At 40.5% G+C, this 22,508-nt stretch overlaps 1 protein-coding gene across 6 annotated transcripts in view; it reads left to right on the forward strand.

The window, feature by feature from the left end:
• RILPL1 (Rab interacting lysosomal protein like 1) overlaps positions 1-22,508 on the forward strand; it is an 877,667-nt gene that overhangs the window by 804,028 nt on the left and 51,131 nt on the right. For 2 of the 6 annotated variants that reach the window (XM_044068559.1, XM_044068564.1), the window contains one exon: positions 2,402-2,489. The exons of the other annotated variants lie outside the window; for them this stretch is intronic. In XM_044068559.1, coding sequence (XP_043924494.1) covers positions 2,402-2,489 — 88 coding nt within the window. The remainder of the gene's footprint in view (positions 1-2,401; positions 2,490-22,508) is intronic. 6 annotated transcript variants of the gene reach the window in all.

Genomic DNA, 22,508 nt, shown 5'->3' on the forward strand with positions numbered 1-22,508 from the left:
AGGCAGTGTTTTCTCTTCACCTTTTGTTGTTGATTTCTTTCATGTTCTCTAAATTTCTTCTTTGCTGGCATCCAGGTATTGCACTTGCTACCCAGAAACTGAATTTTACCCCAAAACATTTTAGTGGCACTCCTTTTTCGCGTTTATATTTTCAGACTGGGAGACCTGAAGTTAAGCTGTTGATCAGTGTGCAGCCATCTTTAAGTCCACTGCTAATTATACCTTAAATCTTCAATAAAGTGTTAATGCCTCCACATCACTCTAAATTTTTACATTTTTTAATTTGCTATACCCTAAAATGGCATGGTGGGTTGATTATATCAACACAATTTTTTTTCTGACAGGGATTCATTCACACTGGATCCTTTTCAGTGATTCACGTTTGATTACTGTTAATTGCAAGCTGCTAAACAGATGTTCAGGATGCTTTTCTTATTCCAGCCAGAAGTGATGGCCAAATCAGGCTTCAAAATCAAATAGCTTAATTGCATATATGCTTTCTTGTCCATTCACAGCCTTTTTCAGTTAATGCTGTCAAGTTTTTGTTATTTGTGTTTGTGTCTGTGCTGCCTATTTATGCATTTTTGGACTTGATGATCACTTTGGATGCAGAAGGTCAGCAATTTCATAGTAGATTATTTTGTAATCCCACATGGGGTAACAGTTACCTTCATTATTCTAGTATGCATCCACACTTCATAAAGTGGAATGTCATTAGAGGCCAATGTATCCATCTCAGTAGAATGATCAGTGATGATAAAGTATTTTTACAAGAGTTAGCTTTTTTAAAATTTATATTTGTTGAGTTCGGAAATTTTCTCAAACTTTCTGAGATATCTGATGAAATTGTTAATAAACAGGGGGATAAATTTCTACCCATCTTGAGAAGTGGTTATAAGAATAGAATACTACTAATATTAATAATAATGATAAAGTGTTCCACCATTCTCATTCTTTTTCTTTACTGTTGAGCACTGATAGGAAGTAGATACAGGGTAGTATTAAAAATAATTGAAAGATTTTCCAAGACAATGGTAGTCTGACTAGTATTTATAGCAGATGTACCTACTTTTATATATAAAAAGCATGGAAATCTTTCATTTCTTTTTAACAAGAATAGTCCTATTACTCTATCTATAGAGTGTTCAGGTCCAGTTTGCATATATAGCTGTCCAGCATGCAAACAATGTAGATATATTTCTAACAATCAAACTGCTATTATTAAAATCAAAGGTAGCATTTTAGAAGCTAAAACTAGATTTACTTGTAAATCTAAGAACGTAGTCTGTTTAGCTTATTCTGACTCCTGCACTGTGTTCTATGGTTGGTAAAACCAACAGAACACTTACAGTGAGAATATATAGCATGTATTAGCCATAAAAAATAAAGATGTTAGAAATGCTTTGGGAAAGCATAGTTTATCCTGTGAAGATTTTAGGAAGTTTTGTTTTTTGTACTTGACAAATTGCATGTTAGTCGTGGAGGAGATCTTATCAGTGCCCTTGAACATAAAGAAGTTCGTTGGCAAATCATGCTTGAAGCTGATAAATTTTCTGGTTTAAATGAGTGCATTAATATAAAATGTTTTTTAAATATTTAATTGTTAAATATTTAATTTTATTGTAATTATATTAAACAAACTGTCTTTTTAAGTTTCTTAATAGTTTAATTGTGATTTCTAATTGAAGTTTAGCTAGCATGTGATTATGATGAATTGTTATTTAAATGTCTGATGTTTTATGTCTCATTAGTCTGAAGAAGTTCTTGATATAAATTGAAGAATGAAAGCACTTACTATACTAAATTTAGTGCTGACCAGATTGTTTTGTTTTTTGCACTGGCTGAACGTTTTTTGGTTTATGTTGGTTTATACTATAGTTCTGCAGCTGGTCTTGTTTTTATATTATTTGAAATGTGCCATACTTTATGCAGAAAAATGTGACATAATATTGTGTTCTGCATCACTGCATATAGTTCATGGTAGCTGTAAAGTTCTGGTTATAACTAAGGTATGAGACATGATACACAAAAATAAATAAAAATACAAAGTGGCCTTACCTGCTTTGGTAAACTCATTCAAAATAGAATGCTGCTGTTTTAATCTATATGAAACTAAAATACATTATAGAGGTGTGACGTAATATCCATGTTATTCGACCTTTACACAAAATGTTCACACCAAATGTATCTATCACAGTGTTGGTTGTTAAAACTTACTCATTGTTAGTATACCGCAGCACTGTTATAAAAGGACTAGCTATGGTGATGCAGAATATCTCACCCTTTTCTCATACACTATTTCAAAAAGCAGCACCCACAGTTGATGTGCTATAAAACACAGTTGTCTGACATATTTCTCACTTTTACTCTCTCTCTCTCTTTCTGTACTTTTTCTGACCAGGATCTTTACAGCCATTATGCCTATGGTAGCAGCTGGATTGATTCCAGATGATCCCACATTACAACCAATCAGAAGACTTGTTTCCCTTGTAGGAAGTTTCTTCTTTTTGTCTTTTTTCATGTTTTTTTTTTTGCTTTTAGCATGAAATAAACAAGCAGTTTTTAGTTGCTACAGGTTGCATTCTGATTGGCTGCATGTGGGATCAAACTGTTGTACTAAGGATTATAAATCAGCCAATCAGAATATACAGCCTATGCATATAATGTACCTACTAACATTACTTACATACTGACAGCCAAATGCAATTCACTTGATATTCTCACAACTAGGCTTGTTATTTAAAAAAAGGCATTTTTCATCACCAGATCTGAAAAAGTTAGCATTGTATTTAACATATTATTTCAGTTTGAAGCACCGGTTGTCAGTTTTTATTTCCAAGGTATTTCATTTTCCCATTTAGATAGTTTCTAAATTGCTAAAATGAGGCACATGGTAGGAGGATGAAGTAACACATACCACACCAAATTGAAACTCATATGCATAAAGTAGTCATGGCAATGAAAGATAATTAAAATAAGGTACTAAGACCAGCAGAACTTTTCATTCAAGGCTTTGCAAACTCTTAAGCAGGTACTGCACATATGGCATGTATTTCTGCCTTTACTTTGAGTAAAATACAAGTGCAGTTAATCTTTTACAAGTTAAAAAGCACCTCAGAGACAAAACAGAGGGAATCTAAGCTATGGCAGGAACATGTGTATAGTTCCTACTGTTGTTTTGTTTTTAAATACCTTTATTGAATTATTACTTTTTACAACGGGCACTCTGGTTGGGGTGGCCAATCGCCGTGCTTGTTTTCGAATATTAATGGACAGTCATTGTATAATTGAAAATAACAAACTTGGAAAGCAACCACATTGACCTTACCCTAACTATAGTTCAAGCAACCTAAGTTTGATTACTGACTGGCTTACTCAATGGAGCTGGCATGGAGTAAGATAGGAGCAATGTGATTCTGCTGGCTCACCTCTCCTCGGGATGGTAGCTTGAGCCTAGGGTGCATATGCATATTGTTAGATCCTGAGTGGAGACTGGAGACCCCATCATATGTCTGACTTCAAATAGGGCAAGGCTGTCCTGAGGAGATACATCACATATGGAAAGGAATGATATGTTCTTGCTGAAGCCTACTTCTTGACAAACCTTAGGTGTGATACTAGGCATGTGCAGTGGTGTTAGGGCTACAGAAAAAAAAATAACCCTTGATGGCTGTCTAAATGAAGTCCACCATACCCCTCCCCCACACACTGTGGTTGGCTCTTACTCCAGTATTCAGTAAACAAATGACCCAGCTGAGTGAGAATATGGTATGATGTTTAGTAGGCGTTGGAGCATAAAAAGTTAATTAAAAAAAAAGTAAGCAATCATTACATTGGCATTTTTTATTATTTATAGTGATACTTTAGTAGTGTAACTTTTTTAATCCCTCTTTGTCCATACACATTTGTTTAACATCTGCCTTATATACAGTCTGAATGGGCAGAGCAAGCACATTTGTAAAAAGAAAACATTAGTGCGTTCATATAAACATTTGTTTGTATGGGCTTTAATGTGGAACTTTTTTTGTTTAACTTGTATTAGTATAATCTCCTTAGCTTACCTTATCCTATTAGGTGTTTGGGTCCTAGAGCCATCAACAAACATAAGGACAGATGGGCCTGTATTACAAGATCGAATGCTTAGGTGATCGAACACCTAAACACCGAACTTGTAATATCGAAAGCGAAAAACAGCAAACGGACAGTTTAACGCAGGGAAAGATTTCCCTTGGCTGGTCACCGGATTTTGCTGTTTTGTCTACTGTAGAGCGATCACAGAGTTGGCATATTTAGTTATGGGGGTGTGGGGGGCACAGCCACCACTTAGTTTGGGTGTAAAGTTATTTTTTTTTCTGTGGCCAACTGATGTGTTTTCCTGTGCTGTTCGACATTTTTGAGTTCGATATTTAGGTGTTTGATCACCTAAGCATTCGATCTTGTAATATAGATGCAGACAAATCACTTCCACACATTTCATTCAAATGTCTTGCTGTTAATATACCGCAGCACTGGATTATATCATATGTATCTGAATAAGTTCTTTTCAGTGTTCAAGTGTCATACTATTAATGTAAGATTTCTCAGGGTGACACTTAATGCATTACTGTACAAAAGTAGTTAAACAAGTAATTTGATGCTTAATGCAGTAAGATATTCCACGGGTTGCAAACTTTTGAGGATGCAGAGGTTAAACGTAGTTTTAGCAACAACATATGTGTATTTCCAAGTGTAAGAAGCATACCAGCATACCAGCATAGAAATAAACTCATCTACTAAAATGTTGTCCTATTTTGTAGTTGGATTTACTGTTCCCAGAGTTTAAGCAACATATTTATCCATATTACCATTAAGATGGGATGATAGGTGCATGTTGTGCTGTTTATCCTGCATGTATGTAGAAATATTTTAATATTTTATTGCAGGTAATAGAGAAGCTTGTGCACTTTAAATTCCACTATGTGCTATTTACCTGTTGTATTATTTCAAGTTAAATAAACATATGTGTTTTGATTAGCATATTGTATGTAATATACATATTGCTGCTGTGGATTAGCTGTGATACTGAGATCCAGTGGTGAGAGAAAATGAGGAAAGATAAAGCTGGATATTTATAATGGCTCTCAAACCATCACTGTGCATGCTCCCCGTTTCTCAGATCAGTCCTTGACTGAGATCAATCAACCCCCCCCCCCCACAAAAAAAAAATAAACTAAAATAAAATGAAGCACTCAGAATACTCGATGGCTGATGTAGTCGTTGTCATTCATCCTAGAGGAGGTTTAACCTTGGGAAGAAGGGATTGCCAGGATATTTGAAAACACTGAGTTAAGGGCTTTCTGTTTGACTTAGCATAATCCAAACTCTGGGAGCATATTCCCCCGCAAGTAGAGTCCTCATCTTACCCTAAATTTAGGACTGAACTAAAGGCCCACCTCCTGTTATCAGCCACATGCCATTGCCTGTTATCCAACCATGTCATCTAACCTGAGCAGGTTCACTCTTTCATTCTCCTGCTGGTAACATCATATTATGTTGCACCAATATGCACTTCTCTCTCGCATAATCTTTTGCTTAACATAACTTCTCCTTCCAACTACTCACAAACTCTAACATTCTTTGCCCCCTCCATTCAGCTATCCCATTATTCGTAGACAACACACAGCTGTAACTGTTATGCGCACACACACACACACACACACACACACACACACACACACACACACACACACACACTTCACTTTTTAAATGAGATTTGTCTTGATTTTTTTGTAAGTAGATTGAACAGTAAGAATGGCAACAACCACCATGAAGTAAAGTCCAAGGTTTAATCACTTAAACAGCATGAAACAACATAAAATCAGAATAGCAACAATGATGTGTAAGCGCCTTCAGGCTAATACCCTTCTTCAGACAGTTAACTAAAAATTCTAGCAATTTAAATAGTAAATGACAACCAATTAAAATCAGTAATTTATCCACCTTTTCTTTAGGGCTAGCTTAAGGGGAATGACATCATTCAGTCCTGGAAATCTATGTGCTGTTAACTCTATAATCCATCTTACTTCCTGATACTCTGTTTCATTCACCAGGTCCCCCCTAAAACTCTTGTGTATTCTCTGTATTACTGAAAACCTAAAATTATGTCTTGGAAACTGTTAAATGTGTTGATATAAGGCATCATGCTAATTATGTAGCCTTATTGCAGACAAATGGTTTAAGATTCTACTTTTTAACATACAATTTGTCTTCCCTACATAAAATCCTGCACAAAATCTACAGGTAGCTAAATATATCACGTTCATAGTCTTACAACTAGCACATGTATGGAAATGATACACTCTATTAGTAATGGGTTGTATGAATGTGGTATCTGTGTTTATGTGAGCACATGCCTTACAGGTACCACAGGGTCTGGTCCCTTTAAATCTAGATTTAACCTGAATCTTTTCATTCCCTTCATGACATAATAAATCTTTTAAGTTCTTATTCCTTCTAAAACCAAACATTGGTTCTTCCCCTATAACTTTCTTTATCTTTTCATCTGTAAGAAGAATTTTCCAATTGTTCCTCACTATATCACATACCCCATGTATATTGTTGCTGTAAGTGAACATCAGTCCTTTTTTTATTCTCCTGTCGTGTAGAATTGTTGTTCATAACATTTTCCTCTCGGTCACGTGTTAACCATGGCCGCATCTTGTCCTTCCTTTGACATACATGGGGTATGTGATATAGTGCAGAAAAATTGGAAAATTCTTCTTACAGATGATAAGATAAAGAAAGTTATAGGGGAAGAACCAATGTTTGGTTTTAGAAGGAATAAGAACTTAAAAGAAAAGATTTATTATGTCAAGAAGGGAATAAAAAGATTCAGGTTACATCTAGATTTAAAGGGACCAGACCCTGTGGTACCTTTAAGGCATGTCCTCAAATAAATACAGATACCACATTCACACACCCCATTACTAATAGAGTGTATCATTTCCATACATGTGCTAGTTGTAAGACTATGAACGTGATATATTTAGCTACCTGTAGATTATGTGCAGGATTTTATGTAGGGAAGATGAATTGTATGTTAAAAAGTAGAATATTAAACCATTTGTCTGCAATAAGGCTACACAATGAGCATACTGCCTTATATCAACACATTCATCAGTTTCCAGGACATGGTTTTAGGTTTTCAGTAATACAGAGCATACACAAGAGGTTTGCGGGGGTCCTGGTGAATGAAACAGAGTATCAGGAAGCAAGATGGGTTATAGAGTTAACAGCACATATATTCCCAGGACTGAATGATGTCATTCCCCTTAAGCCAGTCCTAAAGAAAAGGTGGATAAATTACTGATTTTAATTGGTTGTCATTTACTATTTAAATTGCTAGATTTTTTAGTTAATTGTCTGAAGAAGGGCATTAGCCTGAAAGTGCTTACACATCATTGTTGCTGTTCTGATTTTTTGTCGTTTTATGCTGTTTAAGTGATTAAACCTTGGATTTGACTTTGTGGTGGTTGTTGCCATTCTTACTGTTCAATTTGCTTTTTGTGGGCAGCATTACCTTTGGTAAGGTTATTCTCTATCTCTGGTTTGGGTTTTTTGTAAGTAGCATTATAATTGCTTGTACTCTTTACAATACTGATAGTTGGTGCTTTTCTTACGGGTATTTTCATTGTAATCATGGTGTCTCCCAGTAAGTATAATTCTGACTTTGTATTTTGGGACTGAGGCTGAAATCGGTCACTTGCGATCAGTGCTGTACTCCATTAAGTAAGTTAATAAATACATAGTTATACATAGTATGTCTGTGGCAGGCTAGTTTGGTATCCTGTGAGTTAAGTCCATATGAGGGACTTGATTATAAAAAGCTACAAGAATAAAAGCACGAAGGATGTAAATGTTGCAGAACACTCTGCAGGCACAGGAATGATGAGCTGTGAGAAGGCCTGTAGTCTTGTGGCCGAACAGATGCATGCCATCCTAGCCTGCAGTCAGACTTCAGTCACTCCTACTGCTGTAGGTAGGCAGGGACTCCATCAGTAGTTACAAGGATGTAAGACTTGGTTTCTACCTCCATGGTGCCACTAGATACAGTAGTATCCAAGAGCCTCTATGTTAATACCCATAAGTCAAAAGTACTGTAAGCCACTTTTAAATGTGTACTGCTTGTATGCAGTGATAGTCATTTACAGAGTAACACTGCTGACGTCTATAAAGACAACAGCAGCCCTATGATGCTTTCTCAGTTATAAGGCTGTTGTACACAGGCGTACTTTGTTTATCAAAGATTGAGCACTGACTGTGTAGTAAAATGTTTAGCAGAAGTAATTAGGTTTGCTATCTTAACATCCTGCAACACTCTTGAATTCTTAATATATAATAAAGGGGGTGTGGACTTTTGTCCCCATAGTAGCCTTTGTCACATTTTATGGAATGGTAGTTATTGGGAAAGGGTGAAGTAGACTTAGTCACAAGGCATACTAGGAATAGGTACCCCCCCCCCCAATAGCATAAGTGCCAGAAGGCCAATCGGGCACATTTTGCTTACCCTTCACTGAGGAGCAGCACGAGGATAGTATTTTGATCAGTGGCATCACAATCTTGCTTTAAAAAAAAAAAAAACTTTCAGAATTTCTTGCAGACATGATCAAGTTTATTAAATGCACTAAAATGTATTAAAAGTATATGTTCATATCCAAGAATCACTGAACCTGCCATCACGCTAACATTTTTGTCTGCCTGGCATCTGAACTGTCTTGCAAGAGTATGAAGTAGGATTATGGTGCTTTGCTCAAAAAAGGTTGTCTACCCTTCCAGTAGACTGGTGCAGGCATGATGATGCTGCACAGCTAACCTTTAAGATGCATATATTAAGTTGTTATTGTTGTGTTGTTTGTCTTTCGGCTTTTTCCCGGTAAGGGGTCACCACAGCGGAAATCCAGTCCGCTAATGATTGGCAGTAGATTTTTACGAAACGCCGAGGTGCCAGCTCGACGCCCAACCTTCAATGAAGGCACGCCCATTTACACACGCATGTCTTTCGAACGCTACCCAACCGCGGGGAGGACATGCAGACTCCACACACAAGGCACTCCTAAGCCAAGTCGAGAATCGAACGGGAGAACCTCTTGCTGTAAGGTAACAACGCTACCGCCATACCACCGCGATGTATATATTAAGTGATGTATGTATTTATTTATTTATATATATTGTCAGGAAATGATGCTTAGATAAATTGGATAGGTAGACTACCTGCTGCGTGATACCAAACTGATGAAGATGAACAGAGGGATGAAGCCCTGACTATGTCCTACATCACCTAATTTTCGTTAGTGACCTCTACACTGTATGAGCTGAACAGGAAGCTTAGAGGTAAGCAGCCAATGCCAGCTCACCTGTTCTGGGGGAAGGAGGTAGGCTCTGCAGTGCTGATTCCCGTGATGAAGTGTGAGTGCAGCATATGGCTCGCAGATGAGAACTTGGCTTTGCCACATAACAGGCTGTCATGTAAGTGAGCCCACACATTAACCATCTAGCAGTGGAAAGTTAAATCAACAAAGGAGAATCCTGATGGCTGCCTGAATGATGATCTGCCATTATCAGCTCACATCTTGTGTGAAAATGAATGTGATGACTCACTGTGGGAAGGCTGATGGCTGGCAGGCATTGGAGGATAAAAAGTACATACAAATACAGAAGCAGATGGACTTTGTGTAGGGGCCCACTAAATGGTTTAGAAACAACCTAGAGGGTAGAAAATTTCAAATTTTTGTTTGCCATGGTAAACTGGTCAGAGGTTGGTTCACAGCAGGCATTTTGTAAAGTTCTTTTCTGGAACCAGTACTATTCAAATCATTCCTTAACAACCTTACTAATGATGTTTTTCTTAAAGCAGAATGACTTTACTGGAAGTCTAAAAATGTCTCCAGAAATACTTGAACTGGTTGGCTGTTAAAAAGCCACTAGTGAACTACAAGACAGCAGTCATATCTTTGGCTGTCCTCAGAGGCTCAGGGATGCTCCATCACTTTTGACAGTTTATCCCATGTATCCCAAATGCCCATATTGCTGACTAGAAATTTCTGGATGTGTGGCTATACCAAACTCTTTCCTTACAACTGCATACAGAATTCATTGTGGAAAAAATTCTTAACTAACTGAGATAATGCTAGATTTTGTCCAACCGTTTAACATTTGTGGCAAGGAACGCATTGGGTTTAATGTTCAGATACCCAAACATAGTATGCTGTTTGTGCAATTACCCTTAATTTCACACACTAACACCAGCTTACCACTGACCACAGTTAATAAATGTATTTTATGTCATCTCTGTCTTTGACCCCGTCAGGAATATCAGTGTTTGTACCTTGTATTGGCTTTTCTAACATTTAAATTCCTACACCTGTATTACTGTTCACGTCTTGCCAGGAGATTGTTTACACTAAAAATGCAACCACTAGCAAAGGTCATAGGATGAGGAGGTTCTAGCTTCTGCAATGGCCCCATTCTTCTAGTAGGGAAAAGGCAAATTTGCCCCTGCTACATTGAATCCATCAACCCCAGGAACTGGAAATTAGCAGAATTTTTATAGCTGTAGAATAAAGTAATCTTAAAATCTTAAAAAAGACTTATAAATGTCATTGTTTTATGGACAGTGGTTACCCCTTTGCATTTCATGTGTCCGTGCTGCTGTTTCTGATTTATCTGTCATGTTTGAACTCATACTTGGTTAGGTTTCTTTCCCTTTATTACATACTATGCATTTTCTGTGGACATCAGTCCTATGTGCCATTACATTTCTTCTTTGTGTGACTGGAGGTGTGCATTGACTATAGGTATGGATTTTTTGTTACACTTGTAATTTTATTCTGTTAAATGTATAATTTGTGCCTCTAGCTCAGATTGTGGTAAAAAAGGGTCTCCAGATCAGTGTACTCAGTTAACAAGTAAACAAATAAGTACAATTAAAACTGGAGGAAACAGTTTACAGAACAGAACCATTTTAAGTATGTCAGAAAGGCTGGGAGCTGTCAAAGTTCATGAGAGTGGCATCTTTTAAAGAGAGTATTCAAGAGATGAGAGTCACAGATGGAAAAGTAGTTAAAAGTGATCCCAAGTATTTTTGTGCAGTGACATGAACTCATGAAACATTCTTAGTAAAGAGGTTACAAGGTCAGTTAAATAATGGATAAATTCAAGAGTGCATTGGATGGTTAAATGCAAACACAAGCTGTAGCAAGAAGGGTATTGGTTAACAAAGAATTTTGACTTAGTCGTGAGGTCCTAAATGAGCAGACTAGAGTCTGACATATGGTCCTTGTCTGCCAATACAGGACGTGTTTCTGCATTACCTTTCTAAAACCCAGCTGCTTAAAACCTAACTTGTCAATCCTGACATACAAAAAAACTAAACCACTCATAAGCTACATATGTCAAACAGTTGATTGCAACACACATTGTGAGAACTTTATAATATATAGCAAGAGACATTGATGTAGAAGCAACTTTTTTGTGCACTTCTTCATTATGTCTATGTGATGTTGGAGTAGCTATATACAAGTCTTGGAGATGTATTCCCAATATATGAGTATAGAGAAGGTCTGCCTCTCCAAATAAACACTGCTGGGGAGGTTTCTAAGTGATCAGCTTCTTTTGATTAGGCCTGCTTTTTGAATTGTCATGCAGTACACTTTGAGGAGTAGTGCTTTCAGCTTTCAGTTCTCCAGGATATGTGGGATGATCTTGGCATACTGGGATTTGGAAATTCAGGTTAAACCAAAAGAAGTAGAACAGTATTCAATCTGTGAAGGTGGAAAATTACTTCTGGTCGGATCTTGCTGTCAGCGTGTTTTGTGCTGGTCACAGTATGATGCTTTAACCACAAAAAGCACAGCATCCACAAAAGGTGATCTCTAGAGGTGTTATGCACCTGTTATACAGTCCACTAGAGCAAGCAGTGTGTGGACAACTTGTTAAGTGCCAAGGAATAACAACTTAGGTAGCAAGAAAAAGTTGTTTTAATGACAAATGTGAGTCATGATAAAAAGAGGATCTGGGTTCTGGCTCACCACCATGGCCAGTGCTCGCTTGTAATTTGTGAGATGGTCCTGTATTCCTCTAAATAAAAACATTTCTAACCAGAAATGAAAAAGATCTCTGTATTAAGATACAGAATGTTTATTCCCAGCACGGGCCCATATACCCATACAGAACGCCATTAGGTTTGTAATCAACTGCAACAACAGAGAACAAAATTTCTTATAGGTCTTGCACACTGGATAAAAAGTGACAACTGGAATATCTGATTGATTTCTAACTCTTTCTGCACTTGCTGTAGGAAGTAAAATCTGCAGCACAACACAGTGGCCAAGCACGCTGAGGTAAAAATTCAGAGGACACTGTCTTAACCCCACATTAAACCACTTACATACACTGTAGAACTGCAGATATGACTAAACTTAGCACACCACTGACAATGGTAATATAGTGGAAAGAAGAGTTACTTTCCTAAACAAAAATTATGAAAAAAAATGCATTGATTCCAACACTCTCAGAAATATTACTTTGCATTTTACCACCTCTGCTTTGACTATAATTGCATTCCTGCCTTTCTTTCTGCTTTCTTATCTTTTTTTCCACTGTAACATATGTGCATTCAGTGACTTGTCTTAGAAAGTAAATGGTAAGTATTGTGAATATGAATTAAAACATGAATGCAGTAGAAGTGACTTGCTGCTAAAATGTTTTCCTTTGTACCCTGCATTTATGCTTGCTATAAAATGATTTGTTGTGTGATGCATTATCATTTTTACTCTCAGAATTCTTCCTGGATGCAACCACTGAAACCAAACTGCATGGTCTAGCACTGAAAGTACTACATTGGCCTCATCCTGCAAAACTCAGTTTAATGTTCTGCAAGGTCAATGCTTTGAGCTGCATGAGTCTTGACATGTCGTAACTACAAAGAAGGCTACTGAGTTGCCTTTGTGTCCCAGTTTCACTCTGTAGAGAACACTTCACTGAGATGCTTGTCCGGTAGCAACAAGTGACAGAGAGATTAAAGGATGGTCAGGCTATCAGATGACATGACTGTTCATCTCTCTGTAATTCAGCAGTCAAAAGATTCTATGGGATCCTGTGGCAGAGTGCACCCTTAACAGATGGGAGTTGGATGATGTACATGCCATGACAAAGGTGACAACATTAGTGAGACTGGTGACTGGAAAATTGACACCAGAACAAAGTTAGCCAAAGTGAGACTTGATTAATTAATACTTACCCTCCATCAGTGATCTAAATTAGTTGCATGTTCCTTTGATTGTGCATGCCTACTGTATTATAGGCATGAGTAAGGGTACAGTGCTGAAATTTCAGGAGGTTCTAGAGACCAGGTATGCACTGAAATAAAGCACTGAGCATTAAAGTAAAGACAGACACACTGTTTGAGAGTACTGAGTTACACAGTGCTGAACTGTAAAGTTTTAAAAATTGTACTGGTTCTGATCACTGTGTAGCTGTTTGTGCATGTACCAGTTTTTGTTCATAGTAGTTTTCTGTAAGATAAAGCACTTAGGAAAACATATTTTATTTATAGTAGTTTTCTGTAAGTTAATTCACTTAGAAAACTTGTTTCATAACTGAGTTAAAACTTGTGCCATTCATCATACAAATGCTACTCCTAGAGCTGGTGAGCTGCTTAGTAGTTAATTTTGTAACCATATCAACAGATGAGGATGAATGAAAAATGTTATGGCACTTTAGACACAGAACAGCAGATTACTTATTGCACTGGTTCATTTTTCTTTATATCAGCTATTGCACCAGTGCTGCCACTTTGCACATTCTATAAAGCTGATCACTTAGCTCAACCACGGACACACTGATGATATTAAAACAGATGTCCTTCTGTTCCAATGTTGCAGTATTCTACTTGTGGGTTTACCCTTCCTCTCCAGTTCGTCCGGCCAGGTTTCCAAAGATTTTCAGTCCCTCTTAGTGCATTGGATGTCTGACGTGACTGTAGGAACGTGGGCCATAAAAATGATGTCTGCACGCACCAGCCCTCAGAACTTTTCAGCCACCAGTCGTACGCCAAGTGCTCCTGCTTCTCGCAGATGTTGGATCGAAAAAAGTTTCACTTAAGTACCCCATTGAGGATTCTTTCAGTCCTACTTTGTTTATATTTATAGTCTGTTCATGTCATCTGGTAAGTGCAAGTGTGGTCGGCAAATTCCCTACAAAGACACCCATGACCAGTGTCTCTTTTGTTTAGGCTGGGAACACGACCACGAGAACTGCACCATTTGCCAATCGTTTGTCCCTAAGACCTTACGCCACTGTCTGCAGGCCTTACATTTGTATTTAGAGAATCAGTGCCTGAAACAAATAGCATTAGGGATGTAGGCCGCATCCAACACCCTGTCTGAACTACCTAGGAAGAGGGCCAAGTCTATGTGGCCTACTTCATCAGCTGTGCCTCTCTCTGCCATACCTCAGTCTGTAGTCGGTCAGCTTGGCTGAGGATCCGGCATCCACCGGTGTAGATAAAGCAGGTACCTCTGAGGAAGCAGCACAATCTCGAGCAGATGACACGTCCACAGAGGATTTACCAGTGCCTGCCTTAGATGCCAGGTGGGGGAACCAGCATTCACTCTGGGCCCGTTGATGCCGCCTCCCCCATCCCGATGCCGTACCCAAGGCCTATCCCTAGCCAGACACCAGCAAGGCCTTTAAAGAAAAAGCTAAAAAACAAGACACCTTACTTTGGCCTCAGAAAGCATGCCAGATTGGCAGGCCTTCAGCCAGAGCTTGTTTATTTATTTTTATTATTTATTTATTTATTTTATATTTGTTGACCGGGCTAGTCTGGCTGGATACATGTCCATTTTCAGCAGAGGCCCGAGGAGAAAAGCTCCACTATATACTAGTAAAAACATTCAAACAGGACAATAAAAGAAACAAAAGAAACAAAAAGTATAAGAATGTAAAGAACAAATTCAATGTAGTGTAGTTACATTTACAGTAGCACGTTAAGATAGGTAAACAAAACAAAGGAGAAATACAGAAGGGATCCATGATCCCATATTCTTTCATAACAACTATAAGAATCAAAAATATTTACAATATTAAGAATTATGATAAACAATTAGTGCCTGGGCACTAGTTCTAGGAAACAGAAATTGCACAGCAGGGATGATTAATAGGTTTAAAAACAAGGTGAGATGACATGTTGCAGTAATATATCTTATAAAAGGAGAAAGCGACCTTGTAGAGAAAAAAGAAAGTCCATTTGAGAGATAGGCGAGCTACAGAGGGTTAGTATTGAGAGAAGAAGGAGAAGTGATGAAGAGAAGTATAAAGAAAGTTAGATGGGAGGTCAGTCTGGATTCAAGCAAGGGCATAGCCAGTGGGATTTGAGATAGTTTCTTAGTTGTTTCTTGAAAAGTTGTGATGAGCCCAAAGTAGTCAATTCTGTGGCGAGTTTATTCCAGTATGGGCCAATAGTATTGGTGAACAAGGAGTCGCCTGCCTTATTGTGTGACTTGAGAGTGGCTACTAGCAGTTTGTTTGCAGAGCGAAGGGAAGAGAGATTCTTGTAGGGGGCCACAAGGTTATTGATTATGGGTGTATTAGTAGGGTAATGGAGAATTTTATATGTGATGACTAATTGATGTAATAGAATAAGATGTTGAAGTTCAAGCCAATCAAGCATTTTGAGATTAACGCAATGATGTGTGCGAAATGGGGAACCCGTAGCAAACCTAGCAATGCTGTGGTAGGCCGTGACAAGTTTCTGAAGGTTAGATTTAGAGAGGTTGATAAAAGTTGGGGAGGCGTATAGTAATGTGGAGATGAGATGAGTTTGGGCTAGGGACACTTTAGCAGTTGTTGTTAGAAAGGGCTTAAGTCTGTAGAGGGCTCCTATCTTTTTATTAACAGTTTTGATAGTAAGGTCAATATGGGCATCAAAGTTCAGTTGATTATCTATTGTTACACCTAGTAGTTTAGTGGATAAATCAGGTGAGATGATAGTACCGTTGGTAGATGTAAATTTGTTTTTTTTGGGATTAAGGAGGAGACAGATATGTTGGAACCAGTTTTCTGCTGCTGTGAAGACTTTTTGGGTGGAGGAATAAAGTTCAGCTGGAGATGCAGCAGAACAGACGAGAGTTGAATCATCTGCATACTGAATACATGTGGATGTTGGGAGAGAGGAGGACAGGTTATTTATAAATATAGAGAAGAGAAGGGGGCCTAAGATGGATCCTTGGGGGACCCCTATTAGGACTGGGAGCTGAGAAGATAGGTGGTTTTCCCAAAGGACTGCCTGTTTTCTTTCTGTCAGATATGAGTCAAACCAGCACAAAGCTAAAGAGTCAAGAGCAAGAGATTGTAGAGTGTCTAGCAGAAGTTTATGATTCACCATATCAAAGGCTTTAGAGAGGTCAAGAAATAAAGCTGAGGAGTATAGGTTGTTATTGCGATTTTTGTTGATAGTGTCTGTGAAGGAGAGGAGGGCACTAGAAATACTATGAAAAGTTCAATGCTTTTATGGCCCTTAGGCCTTCTGCAGAATCCTCTGCCACTGCTCCTCCCCTCCTTAGTCCCAGGCCTCTCATCCCTGAAAGGAGAGTAGATCAGCCTGAAGAAAAAGAATTGTCTGATTCCTGTGAGAACTCTTTCATACTCTTCTCAGATCTCATCCCCCCTGGGATGTGGATCTCCTGAGGAGGGCTCCATTGAATCTAACTCCCCTGTAGAGGATCTAACCTTTGGGGAAACTATTAATAAGATGAAAGACCACTTTAAGTGTCAGTCGAATATGACTGATGTACAAAAGAGGTTTGATGATCTTATTCAAATGGATGCTCCCAGTCCTTCTGCCATCCCTCCTATTCAACTAGCATTCCTGGATGCATTTGCCTCAGCCTCCATTAACCCGGATTTCCAACCTCCAGTCTCACTTAGAGCAGACAAACTCTATAAAATCCCTGAGATGGAGAAATTTCTCTTTTAAGTGCCCTCCTGCTGATCCTGCCACTATCTCCATCTCTACGGACAGGGCCTCCAAGCTCCTTCATACCACTACTGTCCCCCCTGCTGATAAAGACAGCAAGACTATGGAGAGGTTGGGAAAGAAAATCTACACCTCTACTACCCTCTCATTTAGAGCCACCAACTACCAAACTCATATGACCAAATACTCCTTAGCTCTGCTGAACAAAGCCATTAAGGATTTAGATGACATCTCTGACTGTGCAGCCAAAACATCCTTGTCTTCACTGATAGCACTCATCTCTCAAGTGAATAGACAGTCCGTAAGATGCAGTTATGATGCAGCTGAAGCCTCAGTCAGGTCAGCTGCATCAGCTTCAGTACTAAGAAGGTACTCATTGCTGCGACTTTAGCCTCTCCCAGATGATTTCAGGGCCAAACTCCTTGACACACCTTTGGATCGTTCATCCCTTTTTGGTGCAAAAGTGACGGACCTGTTTAAATCCTTGCAACAGAAAGGAAAAGAATTACAGAACCTAAAACACATCCTAGTGTTGCCTATTCCAAAGTTCCAGAGGAACTATCTGGCAAAGACATGGTTTATCTGGAAAACCTCCAGGCCTATAGCCCCCCCTCCCCCCATCTAGAACACCCCTAGAAGACTGCTTCCTCAGGCTAGGCCTTCTCAATCTTCCAGCTGAAGGCCTCCCTTTCCTGATAGGGCAGGTAGCATCTGACTGCCTGCCAAATATTCAGCCCCCACCCCCCTCATCCATCCCCCTATCTGCCTGTCTCTCACTGTCTCCCTGCATGATCACTCATTACCACAGACAAATGGGTTCTGTCCATCATACAAAATGTTTGCTTCATGTCCTGGATCACCCCCCCCCATCAAGACTGGGAATACCACAGCCTCCTCCCAGTCAACTACCCCTCCTCCATCAGGTTTTTGCAAACCCTGCTACTACAAGGCAACATAGAACCAGTACGTACACAATCAAAAAGAAAAGGATTCTTCTCCAGAATCTTTTTGGTACCCAGAAAGGAAGGATCATGGAGGACGATTGTAGACTTCTCACACATCAACCCCTTCCTAAAAGTTCCTACTTTCTTGATGCTCACCCTGTCTACTCTCTTTCCAATCATCCTTCCTCAGGGTTTCATGGCAACCCTGGACATAAAGGATGCTTACCTTCACATACCTGTAAAGCCCGCCTTCAGGAAATACCTGAGATTCCTGGCAGGCTCATCTCACTTTCAGTTCTGTGCCTTACCCTTTGGGCTTTCTACTGCCCCCAGGATATTTACAAAATGCCTAGCTCCACTCATCGCCTACTGCAGGGAAAAGGGAATCCAAACTATTCTCTTACCTAGATGATAGCCTAATTCAGGGACAAGACAAGGAAACTCTTCATCGTCACTCCCAGGACCTTCTGGTACTATTATAGTCTCTAAGGCTCATGATCAACTTCCCAAAATCCCACCTCAACCCCACACAGGATGTTATCTTCCTGGGTTGAAGGATCAGGACAGACCTCATGAAGGCCTTCCTTCCAGCAGAAAAGGTGGTATTCCTCTCACACCACCTTCTTGCTGCCCTACAATCAACAGAACTGACTGCAAGACAATTTCTGAGACTTCTAGGTTACATGGATCATGCAATCCCAAATAAAACCAAGACCCAATCCTCCAAAGGCAGGCGTCCTGTCTGGTGGACCCCAGCCATAAACAAACTATACAATAGAAGGAGGAAGCTACTACATGATAGAGCAAAATCCCAAAAAGGGAAGGCATCTCTGATCAGTATTAGCAAAAAACTACGGGCACTCATAAAATCGTCTAAGGCCAGCTTCGAGAGAAAAATTGCACAGGACACTAAGGATAATCACAAGGCTTTCTTTAGTTATGTTAGGAACCTGGGTGGGAATTCCCAGATATGCTCAGAATTAGTCCAAAATGACAAAAAATACACCAAACCCACAGACATTGCCAACATCCTTAGCTGACAGGCTCAGCGCAAACCCCCCCCCCCCCCCGCCCACCAAAAGGGCAAATATCTATCCCAGCAGAGTGCTGCCCCCCTGACATCTCAGATGCTCAGGTAAGAGCTGCCCTCTCCAAAGCAAAAAACACAGCATCAATGGGACCAGACGTTGTCCAGGGCTGCGTCCTACATGAACTCCAAGAAGAGCTAAACCCAAACATAAACAGCCTTACTACAGGATATGTACCCAAGGAGTGGCGTACAGCAGCAGTGGTTCCTCTCCACAAAGGTGGTGCCTCAACGGATCCTGGAAACTATCGCCCCATAAGCCTGATTAGCTTGGTCTGCAAAGCTATGGAAAGGATCATCATGGACCTCATAAATAAAGATATTGGGGACCTACAGACACTGGATCCTACCCAGTTCGTCTTTGTTAAGGGCAGATCCTGCCTCTTAAACCTGGTCGATTTCTTTGAAACAGTCACCAAGGCCATTGACGAGGGGAAGATGGTCCACACAGCCTACCTGGACCTCGCAAAAGCCTTCGATACAATACCCCACTCTGGCATTATATATAAGCTCACCAGCTTAAATATAAACCCCTATGTCACTAGATGGGTTGCAAACTGGCTCAAGGACAGAACCCACATGGTTAGAATTGTTGGAGCCATGTCAGACTCCAAACCAGTTACAAGTGGCGCCCCACAAGGCTCAGTCCTGGGACCTCTCTTGTTCGGTATATATTTCTCGGAGGTACAGGCCAACACGGAAGGACTGTGGCTGACCAAGTTCGCAGATGACTGCAAACTAGGCGCCATAATCGACTCTCCAGCCGACACAAGCATCCTACAAAAGGGTCTCATAGAAACAGACAACTGGTTCCAGAGCCATGGCCTCAAGCTAAACGCCAAAAAGTGTATAGTCATCCCCTTTGGCAAAACCAAAGTGCCCACAAATTACCACATAGGTGGTAATCCATTAAGTACGGAAGAAGTAATTAGGGACCTGGGGACCCAAGTTGATAGCAATCTCTCATTTGAAAACCACGTGGCCAAAGTGGTTAGAAAAACATTTTATATAGCCCACCTAATCATGAAGGGATTCACATCTAGATCAGGGGAGGTCATCATGCCTCTTTACTCATCCCTCATCAGGCCCATAATTGAGTACAATGCCCCTTTTGGGATGTACCTTACCAGACACCTGCAGCAACTGGAAAGACCCCAAAAGTACCTCACCAAGAGGATCAAAGGGCTCAAACAGATGTCATATGCTGCCCGGTTAAAGAAACTCCAGTTCTACTCAGTGGCATACCACCTGCTCAGAGGCGATCTGTGCCTGACGTTTAAAGCCATGTCCAACCCGGAATTAATGGACATGCTGCACCTCAGAAAATCCAAATCCCATCGAGCTACGCGCTCGAGAGACTTGAACCTCAGCACTGAAATAAATAGGACATGCTGGAGGGACAGATTCATAACCCAGAGGCTCCTTCACTCTGGAATAAAATCCCAGTCCAGGTTAGGCAGAGTCCCTCATTGACTCTCTTCAAGAGGAATCTTGATGAGTGGATGGGAGATCGTAGGTTTAACCCGGGTATCACTTCTGTGTCACTGTTAGACAGAGGCACAGTATACTAACCTCGAAAAAGGGCATAGCAAAATTCATTTAAAATGGGTGGCGAAAGCCAAACACACTCTGGCTAGGCTTATAAATGCCCTAGGGCAGATAGCCTAGTATGAACCTATGAACATGGCAGCTACCATTCCCATGTTGCCCCTAGCAAGGATGCACATGAGGAAATTTCAAGTGGTACCTCCGCTCAGTGTGGACCCAGCACTCCCACCCTCTAGAGTTCAGGATCCCCCTGCTCCCCTGCTTACATCAGGAACTCAAATGGTGGGTGGCTCAGGTAGCCCAGAACCCAGGACTCCCTCTGCAAACACCCTCTCCCTCCCTACCCATGCACACAGATGCCTCAGATCTGGACTGGGGAGCAACTCTGGGAAAAAGGAAAGTACAAGGTTTGTGGACAGACAGACACAAACGAGATCACATAAACATAAGAGAAATGAGAGCCATCCTCCTTGCTCTACAGGCTTTCCAGCCCTATGTAGAGCAGGGCCCTCTAAAGATATTCACAGACAACACCACAGTCCTGTGGTATCTCAACAAGCAGGGAGGGACCAAATCCTACCTTCTATGCAGATTAGCTCTGCAGGCGTGGGAACTGGCTACCTCTCAGGGGATCACCCTTCAGGCAGCCTACATTCTATCCCTGTACAACTCCCAGGCAGATTACCTAAGCAGAACCATTTCAAACAACCATGAATGGATGCTGCAACGAGATGTTTTCCTGAATATGGTCCACAGGTGGGGTATTCCACAAATAGACCTGTTCGCCTCCTCCATAAACAGGTAACTTCCTGGCTACAGCACCAGGACACCAGACCTCAAGGCATCAGCAACAGATGCCTTCTCGATAATCTGGAAGGGGAAATTCCTGATGCATTTCTCCCTTCCTAATGATACAAAGGGTCCTGCTAAAAATTCATCAGGGCTCACCCAAAATCTTGCTGGTGACTCCCTGCTTGCCAAGACAGCACTGGTTCCCCCTTCTTCACCTGTCCAGGGGCAGTCACCACAAGTTACCCCCTTCAGTGGACCTGCTCACACAGCACAAGGGGACTCAGATACACCCACAATGGCAATCCATGCACCTCATCCTGTGGCTGATAGGATTCTGATCCCCTTCAGACACCTATATAACGAGGATGTGCTCACTGTCTGCAGGACACCAGAAAACCCAACACAAGGAAATCCTATCTCTCAAAATGGAAAAAGTGTTCTATCTGGTGTCACAAAAGACAGTTAGACCAGCTGGAAAGCGATATGCCTCTCATCCTGTCATACCTGTGTGAATTCATCCAGACAGGGTTGTCTTACTCATCTCTGAAGGCACACTTGTCTGCTATCTCTGCCTGCCTCCCCCTGGAGCCACCCGTTGCATCCAGACTTCCCTCCAAACTTTTCCTCAAAGGTGTATTACACTTAAGACCACCCAGGAAACTGTCTTCCCCTCCCTGGGACCTAAACTATGTTTTAGAAAACCTCACTCTAGCCCCTTTTGAGCCAGCAGACAAGGCCACCTTCAACTTTTGCACATGGAAAACTGTATTGCTGGTAGCTCTGACTTCCACCAGAAGAGTTTCGAAATTGCAAGCTCTTATGGCTACACCATCTTTCCTAATCTTCCACCTAGACACGGTGACCCTCAGGACAAACCCATCATTCATTCCCAAGGTAGTGAATGAACTATCCTTGAACCAGCCCACCCAACTTCCCACCTTCTTCCCAAACCCACAGGGGGATAGTGAGACAGTGGTGCATTCCCTAGCCGACCACAGACAACTTAGGTTTTAACTACATAAAACCAAATCCTTTAGGAAATCAGACCAGCTGTTTGTCTTCTTCCACCCCAGGGCTTTGGGGAAACCTGTGAGCAAGCAGACCATTTTGGCCTAGATCTCCC

This window comes from Protopterus annectens, chromosome 4.part0 (assembly GCF_019279795.1).
Source record: "Protopterus annectens isolate FY-2018-M chromosome 4.part0, PAN1.0, whole genome shotgun sequence".
NCBI lineage: Eukaryota > Metazoa > Chordata > Ceratodontiformes > Protopteridae > Protopterus > Protopterus annectens.